Source organism: Pimephales promelas, chromosome 25, assembly GCF_988280905.1.
Source record: "Pimephales promelas chromosome 25, fPimPro1.hap1.1, whole genome shotgun sequence".
NCBI classification, from domain to species: Eukaryota; Metazoa; Chordata; class Actinopteri; order Cypriniformes; family Leuciscidae; genus Pimephales; species Pimephales promelas.
In genome coordinates, this window is record NC_142793.1 from 15,455,873 (window position 1) to 15,474,672 (window position 18,800).

Consider the following 18,800-nt stretch of genomic DNA (forward strand, 5'->3'; position numbering starts at 1 on the left):
ATTAATTCCCAAGATGACTGGACACTTTGTAGAATTAAATGTAACATAGTGAAGTCATGTGACTAAATATATTTATCATTGATAGCAAATATTTATCATTGTATATTGCATACTATTTTACATATTGAATTAAAAAAATATATTTTTTTTAGTTTTACTTTTGCATGCTGAAAAAGGTCCTATGTTTACAATTTCAAAGATAAAATAGGATTTGTACATGTCTTTGAGTCTTGGGAATTTTGGTTTGCAGAGTTTAGTGTCTGGCATGAGCGTCTGTATACATATTTGACTTCATCTTTGGCCGTGGGAAACGGAGCAAGAACTAAATGCAGAGGTATCATCAAAAATGCATGGAGATGAGACGGAGCAGTCAGCTCTGCTTGAGGAACACGTCAGCTCGGAGGAAGAGAGCCAGGGGACACTTTAACAGATGCAGAGCGTAACGACTCAATTTCAGATATGTGCAGATGCTATCTGAGTCTTAAGCCTGGATTGTTTTTATGAGGTGAAGCGGATGCTGATTGGTGCTGCAAGTGTAGTGAACAACTTTGATATAAAATAACTATATAAGTTATTTAATCAGGGTTGGAGCTAATTTCTAGCGCTATGTCAATGTCAGCCAACTCACAATTATAGCTTAATTATAAATAAACATTAGGTTGATTATATATGTGCAGAAAGGTTTATTAAAATATTATATGTTAGATTATCAAAGGTTTGCTCACCACACACAAAGTTCCCCTGGTCTTCTGAGAATAAGAAGCACAAAAAGTCCACCTGGTGTCGTCACTAGATATCGCAGCTAGTGCGCATGTCTTAAACTCGTATAGTTGAAATAATGTTCAAGTTGAATAATGTTCAAGGCTTGCACCTTCTTGCGTTCTCAAGCTACCAGGCACTGTTTTCTGAGGGTGAGCGGGCCGGAGCGCGTTGAGTGTTTTCTGTTAGAAAGGTGTCATGTTAGTGGTCCCTAAGTTAAAGGAACACTCTGACTTTTTGGACTTTAACTTATTCACCATATCCCCCAGAGTTAGATAAGTCCATACATACCTTTGTCATCTCTGTGCGTGCTGTATCTCTGTCTGACGCACCCACCGCTAGCCTAGCTTAGCACAAAGACTGGATGTAAATAGTTGCAGAGCTAGCATACTAATCCCAAATAAGTGACAAAATAATGCAAACATTTTCCTATTTACATGTTGTGATTTGTATAGTCACAGAGTGTAGAAAGGAAACCTACCCATAACCGAAGCGTGTTATATTGACGTTAAAGGGTGCCATGTGTGTTGGATGTATATGCATTGACAAAAGCGTCACTATATGATGCCCTAGGATGAGAATACGTTGGAATGTGGCTAAATGTGCCGTGTCTCAGCGCAAATCAGGCCAAATCCGCACATCCACAGCCTATCCAAATCTGTCCGAGCTCAGCCGCAATTGGCCCGATGGGGCTGGCTACCTGGGGTCTTTTTGACCATTAGCTGTCCCCCTTGACCACTAAAACACAACTAACCCACAAACAGACTGAAAGTTCCAAACCCTCAGCCTTCCATTAATGTCCAGGCTTGAGCCAGAGCTCATTAAGACCAATAGAGTGTCTAATTAAGCCACGCACTGTGAGATCAAGCAGCTGGTCTTCCCAGCAGCCTTTAGGATTCCACTGACTGAGGGGCCCATCGCTCTATTCCAGCCTTTTTACATAAACTCTTGCCCTCATCAGAATCCCAACATTATTTGCAAATGTTCAAGCCATGATGCCTTGCTTCTGAACTTCATATTTTAAGTGATAGTTTACTCTGTTTTAAGCAGGATGCTAAACAGGGTGCTAATGTACCATAAAAGTAGTCCATGATTTTTGCACTGTATTTAAGTCTTCAGAAGTCATATGATAGCTATGGAACAAACTGACATTTGTGCCACTGAAAATCTTCCCTACTGAGTTTTTCTACATTGTGCAACTTGAAAAAAAAATCGCCCAAAAAAATAAACTGACATCAGATTCAGTTCACAAAACCAGTTTGAATGATTCATTCACTCATTGGACTGATTTGATTCTTGAGTTCAAACCGACTCAATGAATCAGTCTGAGCGTGTTAGCTCACTGGAAGAAGATTATCAGTGAAAAATGACTTTTAGTTTTGGTCTGTTTCTCACAGAAAGCAATTGTTTTACTTCTGAAAACTTGAGTAATTGACTAGTCATATGGACCACTTGCTTTTGCATCCGTTTCAAAGCTTGAAAGCTTCAGTCCCCATTCATTGCAATTACATGAAAAGCCGCAATCAGGAAAAAATTCAAAATTTCTCATTTCGTGTTTCACACATCAAAGAAAGTCATTTTGGTTTGAATGACATGAAGATGAGATTATACTTAAAGATTTTTGACATGAAAAACAAAACCTATGTTGCTCTTGGAGTTGAACCAACAATCCACTTGGACGGGGTCAGCTGAGGTAATTTACAAATAAGTATAATAAGTCTAATGACTTGATCTCATAAGCTCATTGTCATTATGGCCGGTTTGGCATGAAAGACGTCTGGCCTGTTTGTTGCTGCGGTGAGCTGCTGATGATATTTTCGGCGCTATGTGATACTTGCAGTAGTAGAGACAGTTGGCCTCTCTCGCATATGCGACTCGAGTTCTCTGTATTGACAGATGGAACCCTACCGCCCCCCTTTTGGTAGCTTTGTTTCAGTGAATCACACCTCAGGAGATGGGACATCCCTGTCTGAGATTTCCACACCTCTGTTTTCCACTTCAGTTTTCTCTCTCTCTCTCTCTCTCTCTCTCTCTCTCTCTCTCTCTCTCTCTCTCTCTCTCTCTCTCTCTCTCTCTCTCTCTCTCTCCATCTGTCCCCAAGGAATGCCTGAAAATAGCAGCCTAGGGAAAACTGGGTCAGGCATCATCATGGGTTCCTGGGGTGGGATTTAGAGGTTGGGGTGTGCGCTAAAGTTAAGACGCACTCTAGAGCAGGGGTGGTTCTAGACGTTTTTAGGGGGCTTTAGCCCCCATGTCTGTCGGTTTATCGCCCCTAAAACTATAATCACCTTTTTGAAAGATCAGGCCAGTATTGACTCAAGTAAGTGTATACATTTCACGTGTTTTAAAGGGATAGTTCACTTTGAAATTAATTTTTGATTTTAGCTTACCTCAAGGGCATCCAAGATGTAGGTGTCTTTGTTTCCACAGTATTTTCAAATTTTGATATTTTTCGGTCAAACTGTTGTTGTCTATCAGTCATAAAACGGAGGTTTAGGGGGTCCTCCCCTCGGTTCACCTCAAAGAGCATGCACAGAGAAGTCAAAATTAAACATGGTTGAATGACTCGTAAATGTAACATTGATGGCCTAAGACACGAAACGAGCGGTTTGTCTGAGAAAACGAACAGTATTTATATCGTATTTACCTCGTGTAACCACAGCCATGTCCAACTGATCTGACGGCATGGGCGCTTTGGTCTCACTCATTGTTTACACAGAGATTTCAGAAGTTTTACCTTTCACTATATATATTTAGATATATCGAAATCGTCTTCCATTGCGATTTCCTGTATAAAAAAGCCACCTGCAGAAAGACTGGTATATTATATAATTTATAGTGTTATAAAGTGTTTGTATTGACTTGGTACCTGTACTGGTAGGATACTTTTGACTTACTATACATATATATATATATATAGTAATATAGTGGTGCCAATTTACAAAGAGACACCACTTAGGAAATGGTCTCTTGCTACATATTCCCACTTTGGGCTAAGCTCCTAGAACTGTCCCTGCTCTAGAGTTAGGGGTGGAGAGTATCGAACCTGGGTTATATTGACAGATGGGACTGTCTTCAGCCCTAAATTAATTTTGTGCCATGTTTTTACTGACTTTGCATTTTGGCTCTGGTTGGATTCTTATTCTGTCTCACTCTTTTTTTCTGGCATGGCTGCTTTTGTTCATTAGACTATCTGCACCTGCTTTCTTTTACTGAAGTTCACCCAAAATTATTTTTTTCATCTCGCCCTTATGTTGTTCCAAATTCATTTGCTGTTTTTTCTTCCTATTTAACACAAGAGTAGACTCTTTTGAAGAAACTTTTCCCATCAGGATAGTAAATCCAATTTTTACTTGATCTGGCAACATTTTCACTGACCCTATACCACATTTTTAGCAATTTTTTTATTTACATATGTACACTAATGTTCAAAGATTTGGGATTTGTAAGATTGTTTTATGTTTTAAAAAAAGTCTCATGTTCAAAAGATTATTATTAATAATGTTGAGAACAGTTGTTCAATATTTTTATGGAAACTTGACATTTTTTCAGGATTTTTTTATGAATAAAAAGTGCAAAAGAACAGCATTTATTTAAAATAGAAATAATTTTTTAAATTATAAATATCTTTACTCTCACTTTTGAAAATTTATTTTCTCTGTCCAATAATTAAAGACAGAATTTTCCTAACTGGATTAAACAATTTTCTGTAATGCTAATGCTTTTTTCTACCTCATTTAAAACAGAAATATTGGCAAATTCTAAAGTTAATCAGATCTTATCCAGCTTAAGTTTTAGGCTACTCCCACAGGGCAAACGACCTGTCTTCACCCTAAATAATTATCAACAAAAGCACTGAAATGGCGTAAAACTTCCATTAATTAGATTTAGAATTACAATGCCGCTCTCAAACCAAGGCTCCACATCTTGAACAAAGAGAGATTCTCTCGGCGGAAATCCAATCAGGTTTTTCCCTCATGTTTACAACTTCTAAAAATCCACCCTCCAGGCAATTATGACACTGCTTCCTCTTCAGTACTCTTTCCTAAACTTGAGAATACTGCAAGCAACTTGTAGTATCCACCAGGGAGTTGTACAGTTTTGAGCCTTTTCTGCAAGGTCAGGCCCTCATGTACAGTACAGTTTCAAAACCACACCTGCACCATCTCAAATAAAAGCCCCCAAACTCAACCATCCTGCTTTTTATAAGCCGTGCTGACGTGGCAAGTTTTCAAATAGTTGGTGAACGTGAATTCATTCATCAAAGTCTTGTAAGGAATAACACCTTTGCTTGCCACTTCTCACCCTAGAGTTCAATGCATTGGGAAGCTTTGCTGTCTGTTCAAAACAAGGACTTTGGGCATCACGGTGGGATGAACGGTGCCAAACAGAGCCTCAATGACCTGCCGCTGCGTCTGTGTTTATGAAGGACACAGCCCAGCTCAGTGGGATGAGGTTCAATGTGTGAATGGCTCTCTCTTTCTATTTTCCCCTCTGGGCCTTCGGTTGATGTCAGAGGGACAGGATGTTAGCGGATGCTCCCTTTGGTTGTTGATTTGATGCTAGTGTTGGGCTTTATCGTATAATGGTAATGGACTAGTAAGGGATTCCGACTATGTCTAAATGGATACATTTCGTGACCATTTTCACTGTTGATCTGTATATAGGTCTACAAAATGTGACAACAAAAATGATCCATGCTTTTTGCTACTGTTTTCTGGATATTTCTATTTTATACAATTAAAGCATGTTAAATTACTCTCTAAATTGTATGGGCATTGCAATACAAAACTAGCCTGGTTAAAACCAGACAATTCTCAGTTGTAACTGAGTTATGGTCTGGCAAAGCATCATAGACAAATCATTTCCAGAGGGGCGTCACCAACGGACGTCGCGGGTAGACCTAAAAACAATCAGAGCGATGAAGGAGATGACGTATGCCGAACAGCAGCCGGCGGAGAAACATCTGAGTGTTGTTCTTTGCTCGGTTTTTAACAAAAAGGAAACGTTCAAATCGCTTAAAACAGACGCGATAGCTTATTCAAACGAATCTGCTTCAAAATCCCGGCGCTGTCGTCATTGTATAAAGCCCGCCCCAACGTTTCTGATTGGTGCCGCGATTTCAACCAATTGGAAATGGGCTTGAATGAGCTCTTTGCCAGACTAATTTTCAGAGCAAATCTAAATTTGCCAGAAGTTGTCTGGGTTTTCCCAGGCTAATACAAAACATATATTTGAAGGGAAATGTAAATATTTGTAAATATAATATCATATCTGTATCATATCAGCCGATATTTAGTCATTTACCGCCATTGGTTGCTGTTAAATATTTAATCGTGCAATACCGTACAGTGCCTTTATAGATGACCTTCCATGTAATGCTCAGAAAAAGTACTTTTTTACTTATGAGAGAAAAAAAAGGTTTTCACAAAAATATTAACTGTTTTCAACATTGATAATAATAATAAATGTTTCTTAAGCAGCAAATCAATGATTTCTGAAGGATCATGTGAAACTGAAGACTTGTGTAATGATGCTGAAAATTCAGCTTTCCATCACCATTTATAAATAATTGATGATTGTACTGGTTTAATGTATTTTTTTACTAAATAAATGCATCCTTGGTGTGAGCATAAGGGTCTTCTAGCAAAAAAACACCCAAAAAAATGTAATTACCAACCCACAAACCATTGAACAGTGGTATATGATGGCACTGCTCTGATGTATGCTAATGTAAAATACTTAGGATGCAGGTAAGGTATGTGAAACTAATCCCAGGCTAAGAAAACTGAATGTTTCTTTGCCGATACCAGCCAAACGTGAGCCTTTTGTAGCTGCCGATGTCTTAATGACATTGGTGAACAAGTGACATTGATGTATGTGTTTGTAAATTGTACGTTTAAGTTAAAAAAGCTTTGTGTCAACAAACTGACAAACAGCGGAGCTAATGCATTTGCAGCAGGGCGACAGGAACACAACATGTTGCGCAGGATTATGGCATTGGCTGTCATCAGACTGCTGCATCTCTGTCACAGCTGATTCTTGACGGTTCTAGAGTGCTGACGAAGCTGTTTCCTCTTTCCTCTCCAGGATTTAAGTGTCCTGTCTGCTCCAAATCAGTGGCATCCAATGAGATGGAGGTTCACTTCATCATGTGTCTGAGCAAGCCCCGCCTCTCTTACAACGGTAAGACACGCCCTCCTGTTATTCCTGCACATTTCCCTGCTCTAACTGATCTCTATTCTCGATAACTATCTACTCCAGTACTCTCCTCCTTTTTGTGTGTCATTGTATCAGTTTATCCTTTCGTTCTCCATTTCATTCTTGTCTGATTCCATTCTGGGGCTGAAAAGAGTCTGTGAACTGTGGATGACCCATCAATCTAGGTCGGCCTCTCTCTCTTTTTCTGTTTTGCCGTGGGGAAACCAAGGTTACCACTGTACATTTGTCATCCATTTTTTTTTTATCGTTTTGCTTTTTTTCTTTTCTTCCTCCATCACTCTCATTTCACTCTCATCGCAGTTTCAAGTAATCTGTATGTTGTCAAATTACAGTATTTTTTTTTCAAAATATTCCTCTATTGATTTTTATTCCAGCCATGTTTGATATTACTGCTCATATTATCTTAATTTGCATCACATTTCTGTAATATGATGGATATCCAAGTAAAACCTCGGGTTTTCATTGAATTCTTTCATCATGCAAAAGTTAAATGTTAGGCTATAAAATATAAATAATTTTAATATTATTAAAATATTAATATTATTTTTCGCATGGTTATGTCAGACAAAGCTTGTTTCAGAAATAGAGAATTTTTTATATAGATTATATGAACAATTTTCTTATTTAGAATAATGTGTTCAATTAAACCAGCAATTTCTTACTGTAATTAACAATGAGGTCAAGTTTGATTACATTTTATCTTTTGTTTTGGTTAATTAATTTAAAGTATTAAGTTCAAATGGGCTTGTCTTGTAACAATTAATATGTAAAATTAAATGTGTGTGTGTAAATATATATACAGTATATATATATTATACATTTATCTTATTTCAATAATCAATTCATAAATTTTTTTTATCTCTTATAAGCAATTTTTAATTCATTTTAATCTAAACCTTTTGTCTTATATAAAAACCATTTAGATTTTTTATTTTATTAATCAATTGTATTTAATCATTTTTTTTCTATTATCTTAATCTTAAAAATAAAATATTTTGTAGTATGTTTTATCTTATTTTTTAATCTAAAAAAAATTCGATAATTTCTCTAATTAATTAAAAAAAAAATAAAGAATTCTATAATTTCAAGAAAAAGCGATGGCGATACATTGACAAGCAACACAGCTCACTTTGGATGCTTTTGGATCAGTCTGTCAAGTGCAGCTTTGCAGGAAGGTGGCACACATGACACAGCTGTCGTGACCCGATGACATTGGTAGTCTCTGCTTGTAACAGCTGTGTTGGGTTGGATGGACGTGTGACTGACACCTATCTGACAGAGGGACAGCTGTCCAGCTCAGCTTGAGCTAAAGGTGACCAGCAGTGATGCATCTCATTGTTATCGGTGTGAGATCATCTTTCTTCACAAAAATATTCGTAGGTTTTTAATATAATAATTGAATTCCTTTTGGTTGGTCATTTTGTCAGTAATTAATGGGTTTGAACTTACATGTACCTTTAAAAGTAAATTAATACAGGTTATTAGGGTTGTATACCGGTGCCAGTCGGTACTAAAAGAAGTTGGCGGGACCAGCATTTCCGCAGTAGGCTACCGATAGTACAGAGTACCCCAGTATATTCGGTAACCGCTGATAGACGCTGCTTTCAAACACTCTAGTTCCTGTTTATTTGAGCGTCAAAGTTTAGTTTCGATTAATTTTTTTTTCTCTATTTAGAACATCAGTCTATTTATTTTTTATTTTAGTTCAACTTAGCTTAAATGAAATGAAAATGTTTTATTGGCAACTAGCTGAAATAAATTCAATTTTATTTGAAGTAATGATAAAGAAAATTATGGTTTTAGTTTCTTTTCTTGCATGTTAATTGTTTTTCTTTTATTTAATACCTTGTTTTATTATTTTGTCACTTACTGACCCCACCATGTTCAAGTTAGTGACATTAACACACCAGAACACACTGCAGCTAATCTTATTTCCCACAATGCACTCTGTCCCATTGTCAACTGCAGCCAGTGACAGTCACACGTCAGCAGATCTGCTCACTGTAAAACCCGCTCTCTATGAATGCAGTATGTACACTTTGCTCGCCTTTTGACACTACGGTTTATGCCTGCCAGCCCTCCATTTCTCTGAACTGTAATCCACCCCAGTTTGTATTGATCCAGGCAGAGAAATCACTCTGGACTAATGCTAGATGCAACATTGGACTAATCCTGAACTAATACATGTTTTACCTTTAGATGAGATGGTATTAGAGTTGACTTTTTTGATCTTAGGTATGATTTTCAGAGTTTTATTGAGCTTGCAGTCACAAAATAATTGCTTAGTAATAGTTTTGACTGATTCACTGTGTGATCTGTTGAATGATTCTTACTTATAGTTACTTTTTTTAGTATTAAAAGTGAGGAATTATGTGTTTAAATCTAAACTCTATGTGAGACATTTCAGTATTGTCTAAATTAGATAATATTTATTTATTTCATTATAATTGTGGGATAGATATAGATAGATATGGATGGATGGATGGATGGATGGATGGATGGATGGATGGATGGATGGATGGATGGATGGATGGATGGATGGATGGATGGATGGATGGATGGATAGATAGATAGATAGATAGATAGATAGATAGATAGATAGATAGATAGATAGATAGATAGATAGATAGATAGATAGATAGATAGATAGATAGATAGATAGATAGATAGATCATGAAGAAAATAAACTGTGTAGCAGAAATGTTATTCTGTCCTCTGAAACTCTCTCTCTCATCCCCTCCCCATCTGAGAGCTAAATTTAACATCAGGTATTAAAATATCATAATGCATAGTCCTGGCTTGGAAAAGACACACTGGTCAGCTCACATGGGCCCTTCAGAGTGTAAAACACACACTCTCACTCACAAAACTGCCATCAAAGTAATAGCGTTACCATTTCACGGACCGAACCGAAGAGCCTAGACACAAATTGACTGCTATCCAGCGGAAAGAATGGGGAACATGATTACCAACAACTTGAACTAAAAGGCCTAACGACTGATCTCTCTCACACACACCTGTCCATTCCTGTAAACTAGTGCAGCTCCTCTGAGCTGCTGAAGTCATCAGCCTTAAGAGGATAACAAGCTCAAGTGCAGGAGGGTGTGTGTGTCCTGCTGTCGTCCAGGGATGTGTGTTTGGGGGGGGGTTGCCGAGACCAGCGTCTGGAAAATTGTGCAAGCGCTTGAGGATTTTTGAGGAGCTAGAATAATTGCAGTTGTTTCCTTTTTTTGTTCCTTTATAACTCACAGACTATTACACAACTAACTACCTGACATATTTGGATTTTAAAAAACATTTGTATGTGCAAAAAAATAACTGTTACTCTAAGCAATAATCAGTTAATTGGGTTGAAGACAATTGTAACTAAAAGAAAACTTTTTAAAAATATTAATTTATCTTACATAAGAGCACACAAAAAGTAATGTCAACATTAATTATTATTACTGAATAGTTGTATCTTTATTTTTATTAGTATTAATACTCTTTTTTTTTTTATTAGTATAATTTTTTTTGTCAAAATGTGTGTTTAAAGCAAAAGTCAAAAGTCTGAGACATTTAATTATTCAAATTATATATATTATTTTAATTATGGGATACATTATAATTATTTGATTATTTGAAATACTTTTTTAACAGTATATATACACTACTATTCAAAAGTTTATTAATTTTTTAAAGAAGGATGCATAGAAAATACATTTATAATTTTACAAAATATTTCTATTTCTAATAAAAACCTTTTCTGTTCATCAAAGAATCATGCATTTTTTAGCATGATTTCCACAAAAATATTAACCACCAAAGCTTATTTTAACATTGATAATAATATGTTTCTTGAGTAGCAAATCAGCATGTTAGAATGATTTCTGAAGGATCATGTGACACTGGAGTAATGATGCTGAAAATTCAGTTTTGCAGCAGGAATAAATTACATTTTAAAATATATTAAAAATATATTTGACATTGTAATAATATTTCACTTTTTTTCAACAATAATGTTAAATATACAATATATATTATATGTTATAATAACCTCAGCCTAACTTTGAAGAAGTGTGGCATGTTGTAATTGTCCCGTTCTCCATCGATTCAGCTTAGCTGATATGAATTTGGAGCATATTTCTGCTGTCTGTTCTCTATTCATTCCCTCCATCATCTCCTGTTTTTCCCAGCTCACCTCTTCTTGCTTTCCACCCCGTGTCGTTCCCTCACCCTCCATCACATCCTCTCTAAACTGCAATCAATCTTTTGTCCGGTCTGCCTGCTCCCTGCACACAAAACAATGGATCTCCATCTTCCCTTATCCACCATTGCTTTTCCAGCAATGCAGGTGATTGGCCATACTAGTTGATTCGTTATTGCATATGTTAAGTATTAATATACAGTACTGTACAGAAGTCTTAGGCACACTAATATTTTCGCCTCAAAGAAATGGTTTTAAGCCCGTTACTTATATATTTTATATTTTGTAGTGTCTCAGTAGGAAATATCAGTTTACATTTCCAGAGATTAATTGTGCCATTAATTGTAATAATCCAGTGAAACACGGAGGTCGGATCTCACCATCATCGAGAGCATCTGAAATTATATGAAGAAACAGAGACTAAGACCAGAAGAACTGCGGCAACATTTCCAAAGACGCTTGAAAAAACCTGCAAAACTAAAAACTATGTGCAATATTACCTGGACAAAAGCTGTTTTAAACGTAAAGGGTACTAAACACCTATTGATTTGATTTAGTTAACTGTTAAAAGTTAATAATAGTTAACTAATAAAATGAATTGATAAATAAAATCGATTTATGATTATGGCATTATTTTTGAAAACATTCTCATTTACAGCATTTTTACACAAGTGCATTTTCACAGTTCTGTAGCTTTGCAGGCACTACCTTCGAGACGTTGCCGCAGTTCTTCTGGTCTCAGTCTCTGTTTTTTCTGTTTCTTCATATAATTTCAGATGCTCTCGATGATGGTGAGATCCGACCTCCGCTCCGTGTGGAGCATTGGCTGTTGTCAGAATCCTTGTGCATTCAAAATTTTCACTGGATTATTACAATTAATGGCACAATTAATGTCTGGAAATGTAAACTGATATTTCCTACTGAGACACTACAACAAAATATATAAATAACTGGCTTAAAACCATTTCTTTGAGGCGAAAATACTAGTGTGCCTAAGACTTCTGCACAGTACTGTATATAAACAGACTATACATTAAAACATTAAAAATAACTGAAATGGAAAACCTGAATACAAAACTCGTTATACCAATAAACCATTGAAGAGAAAACGGCACAAACCAATGTATGTCACATCTTTCAGGTGGTATTGTACCACTGTAGTATGAGATTCATCCTAAAGCATTCTGGGAAAGTGGGTTAACCCTCAATCAACATCCTGCATTCAAACAAACTCCATTCTCCATTCACCTTTACACACACACAAACACACTCCAACACAGGTGTTTCCAGGGGAAGCTGCGCACGTTACAGGAAAGGAAGTGGCTCGTTTCGTTTTCAGGCGAATTTCCTGTGAAGAAGACTTTTACTGGAAACTAAAACAGGCTGAGAACGGTGTGTGTTTGTTTGTGTGAGTCATTAGGCCGGTATGGGTGTGCAAGTCGAATCGTGTTGGTTGTTGCCCTTGAGCTATTAGCAGAAAATGAGTTCACACCTCATCTCCACCACAAACATGCATACAGAAGCATGAGTAACTGTCTTTACTGTAACTACAAGTTATGCTAACTGCCAGCCCACCTCACTTAACCAGCCGTCATCTACCATGAGTGAGACAGTAGAGGAACACTTTACACTGCATTTCATGCGTCTTTACTCTCCGCTGCCCCCTGCTGGCAAACAAGACGCTTTGAATGATAGAGAAGATGTTTTCATGAATCCGCAGTGCCAAACATGTTGGTACTGCAAATGTGCTGCAAAAAGCTACATAAGGATTATGTATAATATTTCTATTTAGAATGAAATGCTTGTATGTTATAGATGACGTGTTGTCAAGAGACGCAGGAGAATGTGTAATATGTCTCGAGGAGCTACAGCAAGGAGACACCATCGCTAGACTGCCGTGCCTCTGTATCTATCACAAAAGGTGAGCAACAAAACATTTTTCTTTACTATTACTATACCTCGAAATCATTATTGCCACCATTGCAAATTGAACCATTTTTTAATCAACACAACTGACTACCAATAAAATGTTTGTGATAATGACAAACCTCCATGAGTCAAACCTTGACATTGACCTAATCTTAAAGAGGACCTATTAATTTATTTATTTTTTTTAGTGTGTAATGTTGCTCATGAAAAATGTCTCACAACGTCACTCCAAAGGAAGTTATTCTCTATATCAGTACGCACTGTTTTTGAACTCCCTGAAACGCCTCGAATGTAGTCTTGAGTTTTCTTCGGGGAACGTTAATGTCCCTATATTCCTCATTTAAATAATTCCCGGCCAATGCACATGCAAAAAAAGGGCCTGGTTGAGTAAGTTAGTAGTGTGTTGGAACTTGTGGTTATGGCAAGAGGTCCAAAACACACTCAAAATGGTCAACCTATCATAGCACACTGCTCCAGCCGACCAATCAGAGCACATTGCACTTTTCAGGAGGAGGAGCTTCATAAAGACAGGATCTAAACGTCATGCAGCGCTGCACTGACCGGGGTGTCTTGACTTCAAGCAGTGCATGCTGGTTAAAAAATTTTGTCTGACATGTGACGACGCCGATGCCACGTCACTAGGGTTGGGTATCGTTTGAATTTGAACGATTCTGATTCCGATTCCGATTCCTTGTTTCGATTCCGGTTCCTAACGATTCTCGATTCCGATTCTTCTAAGAGGCAGGGTCAAAAAAGTTTAGCTAACCTTGCTAACCAACGGTCTTTCGGAAGGAAATAATCCTTTCTGAAGGAAATACTCCTTCTGTCACAAATTTTGTCACAAATTTTGCATTTTGCCGAGATTTCGTTATTTTTAGAAAAGTGAAGCCACACTTTGGACCGCCGACGTAAGCTACTCATCTTCGACTCGCGCGGTTATGCCAACACTTCCGGTAGACGCTGCTTCGTTGGTGTTGTTCAGCGGTTTCTTCTTCCGCTCGGCGGACTGTGAATATTGAAACTAGGAATCGAAATTTTAACTTTTGAACGATTCCGGGAAAAACGAAAAGTTAGTCCCGATTCCAATCGATACTCGATTCTCGATACCCAACCCTACACGTCACTGTGGCGTATGGCATCAAAATACAGCAAGAGCGATTCGAGAGCACACGGTTTGTTCATTCTGCGCAGCTTCTCCAGAGCGCCAATTGGCCGGATCAACGTCGATCCTCACAAATAAGGGTTTTTATAACGGTAAAAGCTCTTTCATGTAGTGGTGATGTTATAATGTCATGTGTTTATTAAAATAAAACTGATAAAAACACACCTCACTTCAATGATATTTTAATTGACCCTCCGCTAAGCCCCGCCCTCCCTAGTTACAGTTGCTAAGACACAATTGGCCAGTGGCGGTTTTCGGACGTGGCTTAGCGAAGGATCAATTGAATAGACTTATGTTGAACTTTATTGTTGTACAAACAGATGCTGTATTAAGCAGTACATAAAGTATTGAATGAAAACTGTATTTGACAAATATTGCATTTAATTCACTTCGTCTGTGATAAAGTAGGCAAACACCACACAAGCGTCACTACAGGAAGCAGAAAGTGTCCGTTTTCAGCTCCTCCTGCGATCGGTTATATCCAGCTGAAGTAAAGTCGAACACACCGAGAGTGTTACTGATAGACTAGGAAGAAAGGAGCTGCGGGAAAAAATAACATTCAAGCATGAAAACCTATTCTATAAAACTTTGTAAAAGGGCAAAATAGGTCCTCTTTAAACATGACAGGAAATGTTAGCTTTTAGTCAGTCGAATGAATGACAAATTACCTGAGAATTAACATTCTACTTTTTTTTTTTTTTTTTTGCTGTACATGAAACACGAACCTTGTCATGTCCTATATATAATTATGTGATTATGTAACTGTATGATTGACATTTGATGTCTGTATATGGTGTCTCAGCAGGAGGTACTGGCTTTTGAATAGCACACTCTCACATATGTCTGAAACCGCAGGCACCTTGAAAAGTGAACCGATTGGCTGGCTGGTGTTCTTTTGCAATCAAACAAATTTGCCACAAGCAAGTTATAAGCTCAGTCCTAACCAGGCGAGACGCAGTAAAGCGACAACCAATAAATCCTATCACTTCTAAGTTAATGTTTTTGGCCGAGCCAGCTGCGTCTGGCAAGACATTTTTGACTCTTGCTTGGTTTCTATATCCAGTCCAGAATCCCGCATCGCTGTATGCATCCAATATGTATGCTTAGGAGACCTTATGTAGAATCATTTAAAAGCAATATGCTACTGGAAATGTTGTTTTTCTAATATAGATTGCTTTACAGTTGAGCCTAAACTGACATTTTTATCATCTATTTCATTAGCTGTATAGACTCCTGGTTTGAGATCAACCGCTCCTGCCCTGAACATCCTTCAGACTGACCTCCATCATCTACTTCTGCTAACACTGAGAAAGGTGAACCCCATCACACAAATATTCACCTACAAGTAATCATTTTATATTGAAAATTTTGGCTTTATCAAACTGTAATTAGCAGTACTATCTTATCAATTCAATGCACCGCTTTTGAATAGACTTTCGAAAAGCATCCTCCAGAGTAGCGACACAATTTTTTTGTTGACAAGCTGTTATCGTAAATACACTTTCACACTTGTCGAGAACATTTTTAGACGCATAGTAAATGTGAAATTAACACCTAAACCCCCTAATGGTCTCATGACCTTACACTATTATGAAGGAACTAAAATTGCTACCCAATGCAAATGAAAGTTTTCACACTTGAGTCCTCCATTAAAAAAAAAAACTGCATTCACTTTTATAAGATAATATTAATCATTTGCTGCAAGTTTTCATACTCGAGTCCTCTATGAAAAATTGCATTCACAAAGATCTGGAACTCAGATCACTTTAATAATATATTGTTAATAATAATAATAAATATAACACCACACATCATATTAATATGCAAATGCAAGTTTTCACAGTATTAATGGCAAACTGTGACTTTTTTAACCTCTAATTTTTTTAAACACCGGCAGTGATTTTGAACAATCTATTGAATGAATGATTCAATGACAGATAAAAAAAAAAAAATGTCACATTCATTTGTTGCCACCTACTTCAATGTAATTGAAGCAATTTTTATTTCAAGCATTGTTATTTTGAAAATTATCCCAGTATTTCTGTAATCATTCATTTGTTTGTAACAGAAATAATGATAATGTGTGGTTGAAAAGAGAAACTGTTTCATAGTTATACATTTGAATGTTCGCTGTGATCGTACTTGTCAAAGTTTTGATAATCTCAGATAGTTACAGAAGATCTACTTACAGTACATAAATATTATATAAAAAAATATATTTACCAGTAGAGACAATGTAATACTATTCAGTTATGACTTTTTTTTGTCTTTTTCTTTTTTTATTTATTAACTAGTTTTGTATCAAGTACAATGTGATTTCCGGTGATCATGTTCTAGCAGTAACAGAACAGCAACACCATACAGCAACCTGCGGACAAAATCCAATCCCCTATTTGCCAGCAAACCAATGAGAATGCAGAAAAATGATGACGGCGCATAACATAAGAGTGTATGTGCTAAGCTGTTTGGTGTGTTCAACTAGAAGTAACGCTGTGCAGTATTTCATCAAAGTACCCCGAGAACGATTAGAGAGCAGGCGGTACCGTAATTTATATATATATATATATATATATACTGTATATATATATATATATATATATATATATATATATATATAAACTACGCCGTACTATAGATGTATTATACACACACATTATATGTTACCCACACCACTGTCTTAAAGTAAACCACATTCAGACCTGATCCAAGACCAAGTGTGAAAACACCCTCGGGGTCAGTATAATTCTTATATTCCTTCTTTGTCTCTTTTTTCATCTCACTGTAGGGCACTTTATGGACCTAAACCTGGATATCATGACACAAAAATAACCAAATAAATCAATCCAATTCGGTCAAACCTACGGAAACGGCAATGTGTCATCGCAAAACTGAACCAAATAAAACCGACACCGTCATTACCACTTGCATCCCAGAATCTCCTACGCGCTGTGCTAGAGATTGCTAAACTGCTAACCGGACCCCCCACGCCAACCACCAACACCGGATCTCTGGCTTTGGATAACGTCTCGTTTTCTTGCCCCCTCTACATGCTCCGTGTGCTTGTCGATGTGTGTTCAGTCTGTATTTTGACCCGGTCCTCTCTCCTTGTGTATGTAATCAGGTGGAAGGAAATTGGAAAGAGGGGCGGGGCAACTAAAAGGGCGGAGCGATAAAGGCGGTAAACAAGTAGGAAATAGAACACCCTTTGCAAAGCAATCCAGAGGCCATACCTGTCCTGTCAGTCACACCATGCTGATTTGAGGGGCTATAAGGGGTGTGACAGGGGGTGGGGTTTCATAACTGGTTCGTGGGTGGAGTTTCGTGTGCTGGTTCACTAGTTAGTGATGTGTTGGACAGCCGTTGGATGTAGATTTACTTATTCTGTGTGTGCATGTGTGTGATCATGTGTCCACAGGCGGGGAAATGTGTTAATTGTGTTTCCTGTTAGTGCCAGAGGAAGTCCAAGACATCAGTATGTGTGTTGGGATGGGGATTTACGGTGATAAACAGAGAGAAATACACTCTCAGTCTGTCTTCAAATGTTTACAATTCACAGTAGATGTCTTTCCCCCATGGATTCTGAAACAATAAGAAGCTCAAAGCTATTTTCCTAGTTTCATCTGCAATTTTTGGGCAGTTAATATGAATCGCTGACCATAATATTCGGACAATTTCCCTGTATAAGCCTTGAGTACGTATTCAGTGTGTGTGTGTGTGTGTGTGTGTGCGCGTGTGTGTGATTTCAGCTTCTGTCCATCTTCCCATGTTTTCTGTATGTGACCGACCAGCTTGCGTCTGGTAAGCTAATGTTGCTTCACTACTGTATGTAAAACCCAGATAAACTGGTGTGAATCTATTACAAGATCATTTCTATGATCTGCATTTACTTTTTATTTTTTGAAAAATCTGTGAGAAACCTCACAAGAAATATATTTAACCTTCAGGATGCCTCCGTCTACTGTGTAAACAGCAAGCACTGTTAGAAAATAATGTTGCAGAAATTGTAAAAAATAATAAAAAAATAAAACGGAAAAAAACGAAATCCGTAAAATGAAAAAGGTAGAAAATATTTGACGACCTATTACTTTTTTGTGTTGGATAGAAGTAGAGCATTTCTGAGGTTTGTTTTCCTGCTTTGTGCCTGTAAATGAGGGCATAGAAACACCATCCATCTAAAACAAAGGATAACAATTTCGCCTCACCGTGTAAAACACATAAACAGAGTCAGGTAGCGTAGTACTATCTTGTGCAGCATGGGCTGCAGAAAGTGACTCGGCACTCTCGAAACCCATCCGTTTCTTATTTTTGCGTTCAAGTATGTTATTTTTGTATGTTTTTCTTTTCTTTTTTTCCAGGGATATGAACGGATGCCTGTTTTTAGGAAGTGCAAATAAATGTCTGATGATTTTGATGTGCAATCTGTGGGACGAGTAAGAATGATGATGATCATACATATAATTAAAACAAGATGAAATAAGACCAGATGTTGCTTTCTTTTAACGATCGGTCCATTGCACACACGCAAAGTGTCGAATAAATCCA

The 18,800-nt window shown here is 37.3% G+C and overlaps 1 protein-coding gene across 1 annotated transcript in view; it reads left to right on the forward strand.

Annotated features, from left to right (window-relative positions):
- Positions 1-18,737, forward strand: part of znrf1 (zinc and ring finger 1) — a 34,223-nt gene extending 15,486 nt beyond the window's left edge. Inside the window, exons 2-5 of the mRNA XM_039647799.2 lie at positions 6,850-6,945; positions 12,983-13,088; positions 15,480-15,571; positions 17,044-18,737. Of these exons, the coding sequence (XP_039503733.1) occupies positions 6,850-6,945; positions 12,983-13,088; positions 15,480-15,537 (260 nt within the window). The 3' untranslated portion in view covers positions 15,538-15,571; positions 17,044-18,737. The remainder of the gene's footprint in view (positions 1-6,849; positions 6,946-12,982; positions 13,089-15,479; positions 15,572-17,043) is intronic.
- Positions 18,738-18,800: the final 63 nt, after the last annotated feature.